Source organism: Diadema setosum, chromosome 14 (genome assembly GCF_964275005.1).
Source record: "Diadema setosum chromosome 14, eeDiaSeto1, whole genome shotgun sequence".
Taxonomy (NCBI): domain Eukaryota; kingdom Metazoa; phylum Echinodermata; class Echinoidea; order Diadematoida; family Diadematidae; genus Diadema; species Diadema setosum.
This window is the reverse complement of record NC_092698.1, coordinates 16,733,130-16,750,455: the sequence shown is the minus strand read 5'-3', so window position 1 is coordinate 16,750,455 and position 17,326 is coordinate 16,733,130. Positions and strand designations below refer to the sequence as shown.

The 17,326-nt window shown below is 38.4% G+C and overlaps 1 protein-coding gene across 2 annotated transcripts in view; it reads left to right on the top strand.

Annotated features, from left to right (window-relative positions):
* LOC140237439 (cysteine sulfinic acid decarboxylase-like) overlaps positions 1-17,064 on the top strand; it is a 49,735-nt gene extending 32,671 nt beyond the window's left edge. For both annotated transcript variants that reach the window (XM_072317364.1, XM_072317365.1), the window contains exons 8-14: positions 678-732; positions 2,237-2,353; positions 7,373-7,516; positions 14,905-15,107; positions 15,593-15,644; positions 16,198-16,287; positions 16,807-17,064. In XM_072317364.1, the coding sequence (XP_072173465.1) occupies positions 678-732; positions 2,237-2,353; positions 7,373-7,516; positions 14,905-15,107; positions 15,593-15,644; positions 16,198-16,287; positions 16,807-16,986 (841 nt within the window). In that variant the 3' untranslated portion in view covers positions 16,987-17,064. The remainder of the gene's footprint in view (positions 1-677; positions 733-2,236; positions 2,354-7,372; positions 7,517-14,904; positions 15,108-15,592; positions 15,645-16,197; positions 16,288-16,806) is intronic.
* Positions 17,065-17,326: the final 262 nt, after the last annotated feature.

Below are 17,326 nucleotides of genomic sequence, written 5' to 3'. Positions count from 1 at the left end.
TAGGCAAGTTATTTGTACACACTGTCAATGGTATTTTATGGCAGCAGACACAAGGGATTTAAGATTAGCATGCTAATGCATTGTTATATAACTTTGTGATATTAGGAGCTTGTGGTGCACAAACTTGACACTTTAATATGTCTGAAATGATGGGCAGTTTGACACTTCATTCAGGGAAGTTGTAACTGATAGTGGGCATTTATCTTCTGAAAATCATATTGCATGGAGAGGCTGCATGAAGTTGAGCTTTTGGGTGAAGTAGTGCGAGGATAAAGAAAGGCAAACTTCTTAGGTCCTCATTTGGGTTTGACATATGGTGCACTACAAACAGCACATCTCAAGCCATTTCACCAAACAAAATAGATAGCAGTGCCCTGTAGCACCTGAAAACTAACTACCTGTTGTATCCTTGCTGGTTCAAAATGTTTTCATCTTTTCAGATTTCCTTTCTTTTATTATAACCTTGAGAAGTATTACTGTGCAAGCAATTTTTTCCACTAATCTGTTTTTCTTTTGTTTTCTTTTGTTTTTGTTTTTATTTCTGTGATCCTTCTGTACAGTTGCCATGCTACACATGTACTTTCTGGAAAACATCATGTATCAAGTTGCCATTTTCCACTTTTAACCATCTTGTATTACCAAACAGTCATTTCTTGCCAATTTAATTTGCCAAACAGCGGACGAATGTTGCCCTCATCTTTGGAAGAGGAGATCCTTGCTGCAAAAGCCAGAGTAAGTGCCATCTGCTTCTGATAATAAATGCCCCATAAACTTTGAATGGGACTTACTTGATTTCTGTAAACGGTGCATCGACTGTGCCATTACTTTTACAATTTCCTAAAAATCATTGTTGTCATTCTGGGATTTGCAACATACACAATGGAATGATTAATGAACTGGGTTAAAGCACTTAGTTGAATGAATGCAACATAAATGAGAAATTCCTCTTAAAGTACAAGTACCTTTGGAAATTCTTTTGGTGATGTACTTCTGCTGTAATTTAGATGCAGATAAGAATTTTTGGTGATGACTTTGAAGAATGGCTTTGTTTGTGCTTGGCGATCCGACTTGACTTGTTTCTTTCAGAAGGCATGGGAATAACATTACCCTTAACATACGTCTGGTACATGTGTAAGTTGAGGGAATGTGTACATTTAAGAAAAAGAATGAAATGTTGTGGATTTTTATTTTTATTTTCTTTTAATATATCATTTTACGCATATGACATCACAAACTGTCGTAGTCTTCTCATCCAGAGATAGCAGCACTGAAACTTGAAAAATTCATAACTGAGCAGATTGTCCAATTTTCCTCCAACTTTCACTGCTGTGTTTTACTGATATCGCTGCATTCACTCAATCCACATGTATATGAAGATGAACTTGTCCTTTAACCCTATTCTGACTGGGGGGGGGGGGGGGTCAAATTGAGACCCCCCCCTCGACATTTCGCGCTACGATTCCGCAACACGCAAAGATTTTGCCGCGTAATTTCATGACTTTTTTCATTGAAGTCTCCCGCATATTTTGAGACCAAATTTGCGACGTCCGGGTACACCATTCTAAAGTTACGTAATGTTTTGTATATGAATGTCAACCCGAAAACAGCTCAAATTCATGATATGGTGTGCAAATCCAATGCAAATTGTGTATTTTTGTTAAATTGATATAAATTAGATTATTTCAACTTTTAACCATTGAAATTAATCAATTCTAATGTAGATAAGCTTGAAAAAGTGCCTGCAACAAATTTTGGCAAAAAAACAATAGAAAACAAAAGGTAGAAAAAACAACAAAATACGTAAGAAATTAACAAAACAATAAAAACAAAAGAAACTAATTTTGATTGTGCTATTTTTTTACCAGAAAATTGTGGGATGTGTCTTGAGGAACTCTGACACCAAAATTTAGTAATCCTTCAGTCTTTTTAATGGAGTTAGAGGTGAAAATATGATTTCATGCGTAAATTTGCATAATTAATTTACTGAAAATAGAAAGCCAATATTTATCTATTGTATGACCGTGTAATCTTATAGTTTACATCCAGCTCCATCTTCAGGCAAAATTTTGTGGCAATCGCGTGATCGGCGGCCGAGATCTGAAGGGGGAGTCAAATTGACCCCCCCCCCCCTAAAAACTTGGTCTCAAATAGCCTAGTTAAAATAGGGTCAACTCATCAAGACTTTCATGTGATTTTGCCCTCACATGGTGATCTCTCATTCCTCCTTTTTCCGTAGGACACGATTCCTCTTGTTGTGGTAGGCACTTCAGGAACTACGGTTCTTGGAGCCTACGATCCTCTCGACAAGATTGCGGACGTCTGTGAGAAGTACGGCATCTGGTTCCACATTGATGTGAGTTTGTGCAAGGCTGTAGAGGTTTGATTAAAGAAAAAAAGATAAACATAGTGACAATGTAGCAAAGCTTCTGGTTTATGCAATTGGAGAATATATTTTGACATGTTGCGGGCACTTCCCTGTGTTTTGAATATGAGTAATTTTGCCTACATGATCAGTAGCTTTAATTTATATGCATCATTGTAAAGTGTCTACCAAAACTACAAGATCTCTACAGTGACATGTAATTGTACTTTGGGGGGGGGGGGGGGGGGAGCAGGGATACATGGACAAGTTTCAACTCAAAACCACTCAATTGTAAATGCCAATCATGGATGATTATCATTGTTAAGTATATCTCTTTCCTTTGTCTATCAGACTTTCACTTTCAAATCTAATATAACAGGGATTCTTGTGTGAAGTCTGCAGGAAGGGATTTACATGTAAAATCACATAAGGAATGAGCTAACTCTGCCTAAGTCTAATTCATTCACTTTTTATGAAAGATCAGGGAGTTCCAATTAAACACACATCTGCTGTGTCTTGTGCATATTTGTTTATTTGTACTCGAAAGGAGAAAACAGTTATTTTAAAGTGCCAAAACTTGCACTGAGTACTTGAGACTGGGGGGGGGGGGGGGGGAACTGGTGGACTTTTGGACTTTGACAGAGCAGTAGCCACTGTATGTAAATATCAGGATACTTTTTTTTTTTCATGCCCAACTTCATCAAAATACAGTTCAAGTATCACTGCTTTGTATGTGAAGCCGACTCTAAAAACAGGGCAATGTTTGCCCACTTTGTGCTTTGAGCTCTGTGGGTGCAACATCAGGTGATCCATGCAGAGTACATGGAACACATTATGGAACAGCTGTTGACAGATTATATCTTTCACTGGATCATATATTAACCTGTTGAAGTCTAGTCCTGTACTTGGACTGGTGTCTATGGGAAATGCATGTCATGCATAAAAACCTACTCTCCCTCAATTAATGAACATGCAGTCCTGTGGAAAGGGAACTACATTTTGTATGCATCCAGATCTATTGTCATCAATCTCACAAGCTTATATGACACTGTACCAAGTAGTCAATGAAATTTTAATAAACTTGCCCTGTGAATGTGTTTTGCACTGTCCTGAGTAAATGTGCCAACTGGCTTCATGAGATGTTGTCTTGCAGACTGTAGATGCACAGGGATATTTTACCACACGGAAATGATGTAGCATGTTTGCATGATTCGATACCAGAACAAAGAAAAATAAAAACAAGTCTTTAAATATTTCCTGCTCGTTATTTTGCCCATGTGATATTTGACTGTGTCTAGGGAATGTGTTGACAGCCAGTAAATTTACAATTAAGAAACAGGGGAAGAATCATCTTGTTCAAAAATTTGATTGAAAAAGAAAACAAAAATCCATGTTAACAGTACTGTGATGGAACCTACTGTGACGTGACATGATTAAGTATGATAAGCTATTAGGTTTCGAATAAATGCTTTATATTTTATGATTAAGAATTCTGCCAACAAGATATTTAAAGGATTCCATCACCTGTCAAGAGATGAATGAAATGGAAACGAAAAATCCGCAGGTTGGGATGCACCAGACTTATCACTCAGGGTGTCAGTTTTGGTTTGCTTTCGAAAGAGACTGAAACATAAAACTCAAAACACTGATCGAATAGATTGACTAGCAGTATGTTACCTACCAAGCTGTCTGCAAGGTCAAGTGATACAATTTCAAATGACTGAGTGGTACATGGCATCATGGAAATTTCCATGAACATTGTCAGCATTAAACCATGAGCAGTCGTGATATTTGATATGAAGTGCTCACTTCCATTGGCTATCCGTGAAAATGTGCCGCTCCTATAATGGTACGCAAGGTCAAGATTGTAATTTGAGATAGAGACATGATTTTTTTTTTTCATGAAAGATGGGAAGGAGATACTAGTACATTGTAATGTACTGATATTAGATTACATCAGTCCTTATGGTGACTGCCTGTATTAGTCTGTAAAGTATGCAGATTAGGGAATAGGATGATCATACCTTTCATTTATAAAGTGGAAAGAGAAAAGAAAGGTATGCGTACATTGTGTGGCATTGTGAACACACATGGCATTTTTTTTTTAATTAGAAATTGTGCATATTCATGTTCATTCACTGTGCCGGTGTGCCCCAGTGATATATTAGTTAGTGAAGAAAACTGATAGAAAACCATGATGTTTGCATTGAGATCTATTGAACTATTGTCATTAGTGCGAGCATATGTAAGGTATCTATTACTAAGTAACTTAAAAGAAATGATAATGAGCTGTGCCTTTGAAGAGAAATTATGAAGAGTTAATAGTTTCAATTGTAGATGAAAGCAACACAAGGGAGGAACGTGTTTTCTTCATTATGCCTCCGCCACGAAGTGGTGCCAGAGGCATTATGTTTTCGGGTTGTCCGTCCGTCCGTACGTCCGTACGTCCGTACGTCTGTACGTCCGTACGTACGTCCGTCCGCTTTCGTTTACGCGATAACTTGAGTAATATTTACTGGAATTTTACCAAACTTGGTCCAAGTATGAAGTATGATGGGGCAATTATTTGATTAGATTTTGGGTGAAATCGGCTGAAGGTCAAAGGTCAAAGGTCAAGGTCAAATCATGAAATTGTATCCGTTTACGCGATAACTCAAGACTGGATGGAGCAAATTTCACCAAACTTTGTTGGAGGATGATGTATGATGGGACAATTACTTGATTAGTTTTTCAGTGAAATCGGACAGAGGTCAAAGGTCAAAGATCAAGGTCAAATCCTAAAATTTATCTGTTTACGTGATAACTCAAAACTGGATGAAGCAGCTTTCACCAAACTTGGTCCAAGGATGATGTATGATGGGACAATTAGTTGAGTAGATTTTAGTGACATTGGCAAGAGGTCAAAGGTCAAAAGGTCAAGGTCAAATGCTACAAATGTTGCAATTTCCCCCATATCTATGCAATGCCCGAAGGTATTTTCTTGAAACTTGGTGTGGACATGTACTACTGCGTAAAGATTCTCCAGAGAGAGTTTCATGTCATAAGGCCAAAGGTCAAAAGGTCAAAGGCTATGTGAAAATGTTGCAATATTACTTTTCTCTCAAATGCTTCAATGTATCTTTGTGGAACTTGGTACATATGCATGTACTGTCTGGCTGGGATTATCTAGGGAATTTAGGGGTCATGGGTCAATAGTCAGGGGTCAAAGGTCAAGGTCAACTCCTCAAAATTTTACTATTTCCCTCATATACTAGTATATGCAATGCTTGCATTATTAGTTTCAAAACTTAATACATGCATTACCTAATGGAGATTCTCCGGGAAATTTCCAGCCAGAAGGTCAAAGGTTAAGGGTCAAAGGCCAGGTTTCAATGCCCCCCCCCCCAAAAAAAAAAAAAAAAAAAAAAAAATCTATTTTGTACCGTCATCACACTCTTTCTTCGTACCTTGGAAATTACTCATTGCATAAACTTTCCCAAAATTCCCCAAATATGTGTACCTGCACTCTTAGAAAATTATAGCAAACCCAGTTCAAGACATTTCTGACAAACCTGTCATTTCAATATTTTGCCAGATATGTGAAACTGTCATGGATCACACATTGTGAAGACATTGTACTATACGCCTATTGGGAGAATCATGCATTATGGCGGAGGCATCAGTCGCCATAGCGACATTTCTAGTTTTACACAAGTTCCTAACTTTTTTATATGACATGAAGCCATGAAGGTGTGCTATCTGGGAAGTGCAGCTAATTACACCAAGCACAACCACAGCAGTGATCTGAACAAAAGTATGCTGCAATAGCTTATACAAATAAATGATCACAAGAAATGCTAAAGCATTTAGGTGGCCACCAATTTGGCATCCTCCATATAAATAAACATATGTGACCCGCTACAACAAAATGATCCTAAAGTCGCGCGAGGTCGATTATTTGAAAATTGCATGATATAATCCGCTAATCTTTCTGCTTTAAATTGATATATAACACATTTTGTAAAAATAATCGGCTGCGGAGATATCAATGTTTAAAAGAGAGCATGTCGAGATGTCTGGAAAATCACTGTTTCGAGAAAAGTGCCCTTAAAGTCTTCCTTTCGACGCAATCGCGATCAAGGGACACGCAAGTCAGTTTTCACCTCTGGACAATAGAAGGTAAGCCCTAGCAACCCCCGAAGAGTTCATTCAAGCACATCAGCGTCGGCGGTCTCCTCACCAACCAATCAGTGACCAGGATGTGAGAAGCGGCTGAGCATAGCGCACCCCGCCCGCACGCACCAGTCGAATGGGCAGTGTACGAGCTTCACGCTTCGGTTAGCAGCAAGCAGCAAACTGACCAATGAGATCACTCTGGTCGTTGTTAGGGGCGGAACCTATCTGTGGCGCTCAATCCAAATTTTGGAACCAGTTTCTGCTTCGTTGAAACGCCAAAAAACATGGCTCAGAAAAAAGTTATTTTTTTAATCTTTCCTTTGATCATTTTGCTTCAAAATTTCGACAGATGATAGAAGACATGTGAGACTCCAATATCAAAATCAGAAAATCGTAAGTTTTGACCAATTTTAATGCTCTGACTTCAAACTCGATTTTTATGGCTTCGACCGTTCGCGACTTTGGGACCTTTTTGTTGTAGCGGGTCACATATATTTTTAATACCAGCTAGCATTTTCTTTCCTTTCAACAGAGCATACAATGAATTCATTCACTCATTCAGAATTATACCTTTTCTTTCTTTCTTTGTTTACGTAAATCAGTTGTAGTGATATGTATTTGGTGTATGTTTTCTAGGTATTTTCTTGTCAGTGCATGTCTTTCATGTTATGTATATATATATTTTTTCTCTTTGTATCTATCTCTGTCTCTTGCTGTCTATTTCCCCTCTCTGTCTATCGCTATCTATCTATCCATCTATCCATCTATCCATCTATCCATCTATCCATCGATCCATCGACCCATCGATCCATCTATCCATCTATCCATCTATCCATCTATCTGTCTGTCTCTCAGGCTGCATGGGGAGGAGGAGCCCTGTTGTCCAAGAAGTACAGACACTACTTAAACGGAATTGAGCGTTCGGATTCCATGACCTGGTGCCAGCATAAAATGATGGGGGTCCAGTTGCAGTGTTCTGCCTTCCTCCTGAATGGAAAGGTAAGAGGCGCAATTAAGCTCTTTAATTAATTACAAGGTCTAAATCCGGTTTTCTTTCTGCTCTATCTTTTTTATTTTTTGTTTTTAGGTAGTGGTGTTGTTCTTTAGTATGTTTGATTTTGATAGTGCTACGTTTATTTCTTTGCAGAACCTGTCCAGAATTGTGCATATTTAGATCACAACAGTTGCTGCAAACAATAAGGAATGGAAAATTAAAGCAGTATAGAAATATTATTTGAGGCACCATTGTGTGTTAATTAAACTAAACAAAGGCAGATTTTAAGAGTGTCAATGTTATAAAATTGAGAAAACTGACATGCAAATGTACATTGTTCATGATATGAAAACCTCAATATCCCTGTTTCTGGCAGTTGTCCTTTTTATGTGCCCATACAGGCACTTAAAAGTAGCTTAACCCGTTGAGGATGGACTGATTTTGCTACAACACGCATTACCCATAGAGACCTGCCCGAGTATACTCATGACTCGTCCTCAATGGGTTAATTTGCCAAGCCTTTCCATCAGCATTCAGTGTGAAATCCATCCAAACTTAAAATACTGTACTTGGTAGATTTGCAAGCCCGCTCAGGTGGGCCTCAATCAAGTGGGCGGGCCATTGTGAGGCAATCGGGATTTATTAGGGTCACAAGGTAAACTCTATCCACCAAACAAAAGTTTCCAGATGTATAATGTTTGTGCTTATGTGGACAAACAAAGCACAGTAAGGGTTAACTGACTGTGACATTGCTCGCATATATGTACTCATTCATTCTGCATACATGTACACTGTGATTGATAAATCCATCCCCAGCGGATTGTATGCACTTTGGATGACCTGTGAAAATGCTTGTAAAGCTCAAGGACGTATGCTTTTTATTTTTCCTCCTTTAAAATCTTCTTAGTGGTGTTGTTACTCAGTGTTTTGCTCATTTTGAATTATGCAAGATACTTTGATGAGGAAAATTTCTTTCTGATCTCAGGGATGGGACGCCTGAAACTGCATCAAAGTAATACAGGGATAAAATTATTTGAATTTATGAGGAGGAAGTACATTGGTTGTGATTGATGTGCTTGCCATTATAAATAGACAATAACTTCAGAGTCCGTTGGGGGTTGAGGGGGTATTTTGATCCATTGGATTACTTATACCATCCTTGTTCTAGAAAATGATTGTGATCCAATACCGTTGGGGGTATGTCAGGCATTATCTGTCTTGTAGAAAAACCTTTATCGTTTATATTGTGTTCATGATTTTTATTTGATACATCCATTGCTGCGGGTGCATGAATAGACCATTCATGTTCACCAAGCATACGTGAAGTACATCCTCCCCCTTGTCTTTTGAATTTTATCCATGCATTGCCACTGCTGATTTTTTTTTTTTTTTTTATTGTTGCTGCTGTCACTACTATTTACTTGGATGTTTTGACTCTGAGAGAAAAGAGTTCTTCAAGCATATTATATCATTAACAAATATCTTTTCTGTCATGCCGCAAAATGTTGTGAAGAAAGCCTTTGGGGATGCAAGTATAAAGAGGAGGGGTGGGTTAGCAGAAAGAAAAAGACATTCCTGCTCTAAACACAATAGCAGGGCTATCAAGTGTCCCCGATTCTGTGGGAGGCTTTCTGGAAACTCTGTTATTTGTTGTCCTAGACAAAAGAATACAAAAGGTTCTCCCCAATTTAGGGGTCATCTTTCATTTCATTTCAATTTATTTTCATATTTCTTAGTAAAAATGAAACATGATTATCCAGCTTGGATGTACAACAAAATATTATTGACAAGGGACATAGCGGTCAATATATCAAATTCAAGTAAAAATGCTGACAGAAGAAGTACGATGGCACTTACGTAACAGCTTCATCTGATTATTGTGAATATGACACACAAGCATCTCCTGAACTGCTTTTGAAAGCTACTATGTGCTTTGACAAAGAATTAGATGTTGAAGTGCCATCAGGGATACACCTATTTGTTGTATGTTGAACTCCACATCAGATTTATTATGACCACACAAAGTGGATCTGATTTGCTGTGTTAACCATAAATGAGAGCTACATGTATGTGTATGATCCAAGTTTCATTAGTTTGTTGAGACTTTGCGTAGTGCTTTTCAAATGAAGACATTTATGTTTGATTGAATGGGAAGGCATATTTGTGAATTCAAAAGAGGCTACAATAGAATATCAGTGAAAGGAATAAGAACAAAAGCAGACTTAAATTCATTATTTTGTTGGAATTTGACCATGTCAAAACTATGGTCCATAGTTATTCTATACCTGGCTGTGCACTATGGATGACCTGTGAAAACGCTTGTAAAGTTCAAAGACGTCTGCTTTACAAGTTAAAGATAATAAAAAGTTTTGGTACCTCAAAAGTTTCCCTGAATTTCCGTGTTTCAGGTTAAAGTACCTTTCAAATAACTAACACTGTGAGACTTGCTCGCCCCAAAGTGCTCTCATTTCTTAGTAATCATGCAATTAACTGCGACCAGCAGCCCCATACGCATAGCGTAATGGGGCTTCGCATTGTAGCATTCAGGATCATGACAGATTTAGTATCGCGGGTAAATATCAACTTAAAATCAAAAAAATTCTTCAATTTGAAGACTTACCAATTAAGTTGAAGTCTTGAAAACAGGCTTTGGGCAACGTTTGGTTCTGCCAATTTAGTCCCTTTCTGTTCGAATTGATGACTGAATGTGACTCTGTCGAGAGGACCTTGGGAGAGCTACATACACTGATTACTACGGCCAGCGCATATGCACACATCACATGCGAACAAATTTCAAATCCACGAACGGCTAAGATGTTTGTGTGCGCATGCGCTGGCCGTCAATTCAGTGTAGCTCTCCCAAGGTCCTCTCGACTGAGTCACATTCAGTCATCAATTCGAACAGAAAGGGACTATTGGCAGAACCAAACGTTGTTCGAAGCCTGTTTTCAAGACTTCAACTTAATTGGTAAGTCTTCAAATTGAAGAATTTTTTGGATTTTAAGTTGATATTTACCCGCGATACTAAATCTGTCATGATCCTGTAAGCTACAATGCGAAGCCCCATTTAGCTATGCGTATGGGGCTGCTGGTCGCAGTTAGCTACTCAGTATGCGTATGGGGCTGCACGCTGCTGGTCGCAGTTATCATGCAATAATGGTTTCGTACAATACGTGTACTACCTCGCCGCCGTACGGCGGCGGCTTTGGTACAAAACCATTATTGCATGATTACTAAGACATGAGAGCACTTTGGGGCGAGTAAGTCTCACAGTGTTAGTTATATGAAAGGTACTTTAACCTGAAACACAAACTAAGACAAGGAAATTCAGGGAAACTTTTGAGGTAATACCAAAACTTTATATTATCTTTAAGTTCTCTCTTATGGTTTATACATTCTGTTTTGTCACAGCCTTTTCCCAGTGGTATGCAACATTCTTTTTTTTTTTCTTCTTCTTCTTCTTCTTTTTAACCTTGTTTATAGTGGTGTTGTTACTCGTTGTTTTGCTCATTTTGAATTATAGAAGATATTTTGATGAGGAAAATTTTCCAAGATCTCACAGATGTATTAAAGGGATCAAATTATTTGAATTTATGAGGAGGAAGTATTCTGGTTGTGATTAATGTGCTTGCCATTATTGATAACAGCTCAGTAAGAGTTGGCTGGGGGGGGGGGGGGATTTTGATCCATGGGATTACTGATAGCATCCTTGATCTAGAAAATGATTGTGATCCAATACCGTTGGGGGTATGTCAAGCATAATCTGTTTTGTATGAAAACATTTTTTTTTTGTGTGTGTGTGTGTGTGCACTTACGACTTTTATTTGATTCATCCATTGTTGCAGGTGCATGAATAGGCCATTCATGTTCACCAAGCATACGTGGAATATTTCTTTTCCCCTTGTCTTCTTTTTTATTTTGTCCTTACATTGTCACTACCCGATTTTTCTTTTCTTGTTGCTGCTGCAACTACTATTTATTAGGATGTTTTGACACAGAGAGAAAAGAAGTGAAGTTCTTTGAGCATAAAACATCATCAACAAATCTCATTTCTGTCATGCCACAAAATATTATTGAAGAAAGCCCTTGGGTTGCAAAGAGGGATGGGAATTAAAGCAGAAGGAAAAAGACATCCCTGCATATAACACAATAGCCACATTCAAGTAATACAAAATAGCGAGATGACGATCATGCTCCAAATCTCGAGATTTTTTTTTGCAAGCATTCACACGCTCAGAAATAGCGGGATAACGATCATGTTTCAAACGTTGAGATTTTTTTGCAAGCATTCACAGGAACAGAAAAAGCTTGCTAGTTCCGATCAATAAATCGATAAATCAATTGTTCTTGCACCTCATAGTGGTGTGGTGTGCATGCTGTTGTGATGTGCACTTTGAATGATGGGATATAAAAGCTCGAAACTGTTTGGTCCAGCATTCCCACTATCCCCACGGGGTCTTGTAGCGTACTTATTCTGAAATGAGCACAAGATTTCTTTGGTTAAGCATTGCGCTGCTGATCACACTAAATTGTGGGTATTCTTGTGTCGACATGTGCAAAAATCTTGAGTTTGCAATCTTGATGCAAATCTTGGGATAACTATAACCTGCTAATTTGTGTACGTGTGAATCCCCCTATTAGTAGGGTTTCCAAGTGTCCCTGATTCTATAAGAGGCTTTCTGAAAACTCTTATTCCTAGTCCTGGACAAAAGAATACAGAAGGCAATCCCTTTATTGGGGGTCATCTTTCATTTCATTTCTATTCATTTTCATAGTACTGTCTTGGTGATATCCACCTCGGATGTACCAAAAAAAAAGAAAAAAAAATAAGAAAAAAAAAATATATATATATATACACTGTAGAATATAGAGGTCAATATATCAAGTCGAAGTGAAAATGCCGGAGAAATACCATGGCACTTACTTAAAAGCTTCTTCTGATTATTTGGACTGCTTTTGAAACCTTTGTGCTTTGACAAAGAATTAGAGTCTGAGTGCCACCAGCGATACACCTGTTGCTGACTGTCGGCTGATCAGCACCAAGAACTGAGATTAATAGGAGTCCCCCTCTTCTGACTGTTCTGTAATTTACCCAACATGTGCTTCAAAGTCAATTCTCAGGGGATTTTGCCCCCCCCCCCCCCACATACTCTTGTCAAAGAGCAGAGATGCCACCCCCATGTAACATGTGCATGATGGAAGTTTACAGTACTTATTGTACCGTAACCTATTGTTTCCTTAAGCAGTGTATATCTAAGAAGAACTTGACTCTCAGTAGCTGAGGGAATGCATGCTGGATTAATGTGGAAGGAATGCCTTTATCTTTTCCTTCTATTTTTGTGTATGGAAGCCATTGGCCCTGTTGGTTGTTTCTTTGTTTTAGTTTGTTCTGGGTTTTTTTTTTTTTTTTTTCCAACTGCCCATGACCTAGTGCTCATGGTGTGACGGAAATTTACAGCCAGGTTTCTCATGAATGACATGATTCATACTTCACTTCACACAATCACTGTGCTACACTGGTAATTCTTTTAAATTATGCACTTGAAAGTTCTCTTTCCCTGTCTCCCCCCCCCCCCCCCCATGCTGATGGAAAATTTGCACTATCCCATTGCACAAAAGTTCAACAGAGCAGTCTGTTTTTAACTTTGTGGGGGTCTCAAGACATTGGCTGTTGGACATACCAGTGCATTGATTTTTTTTTTCTAAGTTTTCATATGTGGTTATTATTTGCATTTGATCAAACATTAAAAAGAGTGAGGAACAAGTTATGAGCCAGTAAAGTTTCACTGATATCTGATGTAGTAATTAATCATATTGATTTTAATTTCATTATTATTATCATTTTTTTTAAACATGTCTTGGAGACACAGTGCTACATGTATGGGTCAACAACCACAGTTACAATTAGACAAATTGATAATGCCCCCGCTTCTTCTTTTTTTGAAGACGTTTTATGGCATACACTGTAATTCTCTTGTGTTAATAATTCTGCAACTTATTACAGACATCTTCCCCTTTGCAAAGACATGGTTGCTAACAAGAACATTGCAATGCAAAAGATATATGATGACTGTTGCATGCAAACCCACTTACCCTCTCGCCCCAGGCAACGAGCTCACTGTCTGCCATTGAATATGAATGGACATTTACCTGTTCCAACTGTGGGGCCATTGCTCAGATGCCCATTTATGCAAATGGACATATTGTTGTCATTTTATCTATCTGTTATATTTATTACTTAAAGGGACATTCCAGACGATTTTTATAATTTCACATCATGTAGTACATAAATCAACAACTCCATGTATAGATTTGTGGAATTTATTGTGGGTCTTGAGCAGAGAAACAATACTTTGAAAAACCTTTAATAAATTACACTGAACAAGGATGATGACATAGGAGGTTCACATATTTCAGAAATGTAGCAGTGTAATTCCATTGCAATACCGCTTGCTTGCGAGTTCACCTGTGCATAATCTATGCATGCCTTCTTCTTTTGTTTTGCTTTCTTGAGCCCCAACTCATACATTCTTATGGTGACTCTGCCATGTCATCATCCTTGTTCATTGCAATTTGTTCTAAATTTTGAAAATATTCTTATTCTTCACCCCAATTATCACAAATTCTGAAACTCTGTCCTTAGTATAACTAATTTATAGTTGTTCAAATGTAAAACTCTGAAAATCATCCGGAGGTCTCCTTTAATTTCATAATTTTCTTTTCCATGAATATTTGTCAATTCAATTTATTTTTGATTTTAATCTTTGTCTTAATATTAATCATTTCATTTTACTTATGATATTATTTCTTCGGAGGGGTATACGCTTGATGCCTTATGTGTACAAAGGAAATTCATGGAATGCTCCTTGGAGCGCCCAAAGAATGCAGTGAGTGTTATGTATCTGTGGAGACACTTTTGAGTACCAAAATAGAGGTTAAAGGTTCTTGATTGAATAATAGGTACATGTACATTTGAAGAGTTTGTTTGCAAAAACCGATAAGTCCATTTTTGAAGATTTTGAAGTACAGTCTCTGTCATAAAGTACAAAATAATACCTTTTAAATGATATACTGGTCACTACATATAAAGGTACATTTTTGAAGAAGTTATGATCAAAAGAAGCAAAAAATTTCTTATTATTCTCTTTATTTTTCTTGACCTTTAAACGCAAATATCTCCATTTGGAAAATATGGACTTATCGGTTTTTGCAAACAAACTCTTCATTTGTTGATAAGCCCTATGTTAGTGACTTGTGATCCAATGTGACAGAAAAGGCTGAATAATGCAATGATGACAACATTAATAGACAAACTCTGCCCATGTCCTTTTGACCTTGTTATGAAGGTGCACCTTTGACCTTTTGACCCCGTATATTACATCTCCATGTCCAGGATGACCTGATGGCCCGGGGCATGAGCGCCAAGGCAAAGTACCTGTTCCAGCAGGACAAGTTCTACGACGTCAGCTACGACACCGGCGACAAGTCGCTGCAGTGTGGCCGCAAGGTGGATGCCTTCAAGTTGTGGCTGATGTGGCGTGCCAAGGGCAACAGGGGCTTTGAAGCTGAGATAGATCACAAGTTTGCCATCTCCAGGTACAAAAAAAAAAAAAGAAAGTCTAAGAGCTTCACAACACAGTGGCGGATGTAGACAAGCGTGCATTGGGTGCACGCCCACCTTTATTTTTTGTTAAAATAAAAGAAATAAAGAAATGGGGAGGGGGCGCGTATGCTGCCCTTTAATTTTGTAAAGGTGCTGCCCCCCCCCCCTTCCTTTACAGAATTCCTGGATCCGCCCCTGCAACAGATACTCTTTACTGTATTGTATGAGGACCTCAGTGTGTCTTTTTAAGCAGGTAACCCTTTATGTGGGCAGGCACGTTGTTATATCAGCCAAACATATTCATCAGCATTCAACTATACATCCCAACTTGTCCTAGTTGTAGATTTGCTAGCCCACTCGGGTGTAGCAATAATTTGCCACCGTCCAGCAGATCTTGTGTGGGTGTTCATCGGTACTTCAATACATATTGGATCTATCTGACACTTACTTTCTTGAATACCTTTGTTTTTCCCCCCAGGTATTTTGCAGATTTGGTGAGGGAGCGTGAAGGCTTTGAACTAGTCATGGAGGTGAGTATATTTTCTTCTATGTATAGGGTGTATTAAGGGGGTCACAAATTAGATTTATTTCCTAAAGATATGAATAACTTCTTTGCATATCAAAAAAGGCATACGTCATCACAACATCTGCCTGCCATATGCATTTTCTATGGTACCTTTAACAATTTTACCAGCTTTTGTTGCTGCCCGTAAGGTAATTCTGCCATTTTGTATCTCTGAAGTAAGTCAATTTTGATATGTCAGGTGAAGTGGCTGTGTAAATGGTTGTGCTATTGATTATCCAATGATAAGGTAACAACATATTCCATGTCGCCAGTAACTCAATTTCATCACATGATTTTGGGTGAGCTTCTATGGGAATTTCACAGTTACTACTCACCTGTAATTAGGGAATTCATCGACTTAGAGAAAGACAATTACACTTGAACAAAGCTGTTTTTCAACTAGTCTTTATACATGCATTTCTTCTGTCATTATCTTCAACCATGTCATCTTTCACTATGTTTATATTCCTTCCTCTTCTTCTCTGTCAAAAAAAAAAAAAAAAAAAATCAAATTACAGCCACAGTGTACCAATGTTGGCTTCTGGTACTTCCCCCTGTGCCTGCGGAATGAGGAAAGGACCCCTGAGTTCTGGCAGAGGTTACACAAGGTTTGTCTGAAAACACACTTCTCTGACAAGTCTCCATTTGCATTCTTGCAGTGCAACTATCCTATGAGTGCACTTTGTTGCTTGTAACAATAACAGGATCTTCCATTTTCAGTGGGTTCTAGTGTCATTTTATGTGTTCTAATGTAATTACAGTACTAAAATTGAATCTTTGAGAATTTTAAAAGATTTTTATGATATGATTTATTAGTGTTTCTTATTCAATGGATATTTTCCCTTTTCTTTTTCTCGATGTGTTTGCTGCATACAAACGGTGTATATGATGAAATTGCTCTTTGATGAATAAGGGATGGTTTTGTGTGTTTGTTTGTTTTAGTTTGTTTGATTTATGGGGAGTGGGTTCTGAGAATAACAGAAAAGTGAGAAAATCAGGCTTAGGAGAGGGAGACAAATGTACCTAATGAAAGTGAAATACACAGTAAGTCTGTACATTGTGTTTTTGAACAGTCTGTAATTTTCACCATGGTCTGTTTGTTTTCCCCTCCCAACCCCCAATGCCAGGTTGCTCCGCAAATCAAGGAGGGCATGGTACAGAGTGGGACCATGCTGATCGGCTACCAGCCCAACGGATCCTTTGTCAACTTCTTCCGCATCATCTTTGCCAACGCACGGGTCACCCAGGAGAGCGTGGGGTTCGTGCTGGACGAGATCGACCGTCTTGGCAGGGACATTCAGGTCTAAGGAGCGGGAAGTCCTCCCCAGACGGCCGTCTGCCGTGGAAGTGATGAGGCTGTGTCATCAGTTTCCTACCCTCCCCCCCCCCACCTCCCACCCCCCACCCCCCACCCCCCACCCACTCCAGTTCCTCCTAATTTCTGTATTTGCCAAATGTTTCGTGAAAAATTGTAGTTTTTTTAAAATTTCACAAATTTTGCGAGTCAGGCGATAATCACATATTTAACAACACACTAAGATATTAACTCTAAGCCAGACATGAATGCGATGTGCACACATACATTTCTCACATCATTACTGTACTCCACAACCGCAAATTTAACCACTCTCAAACTTGTCAGGAAGC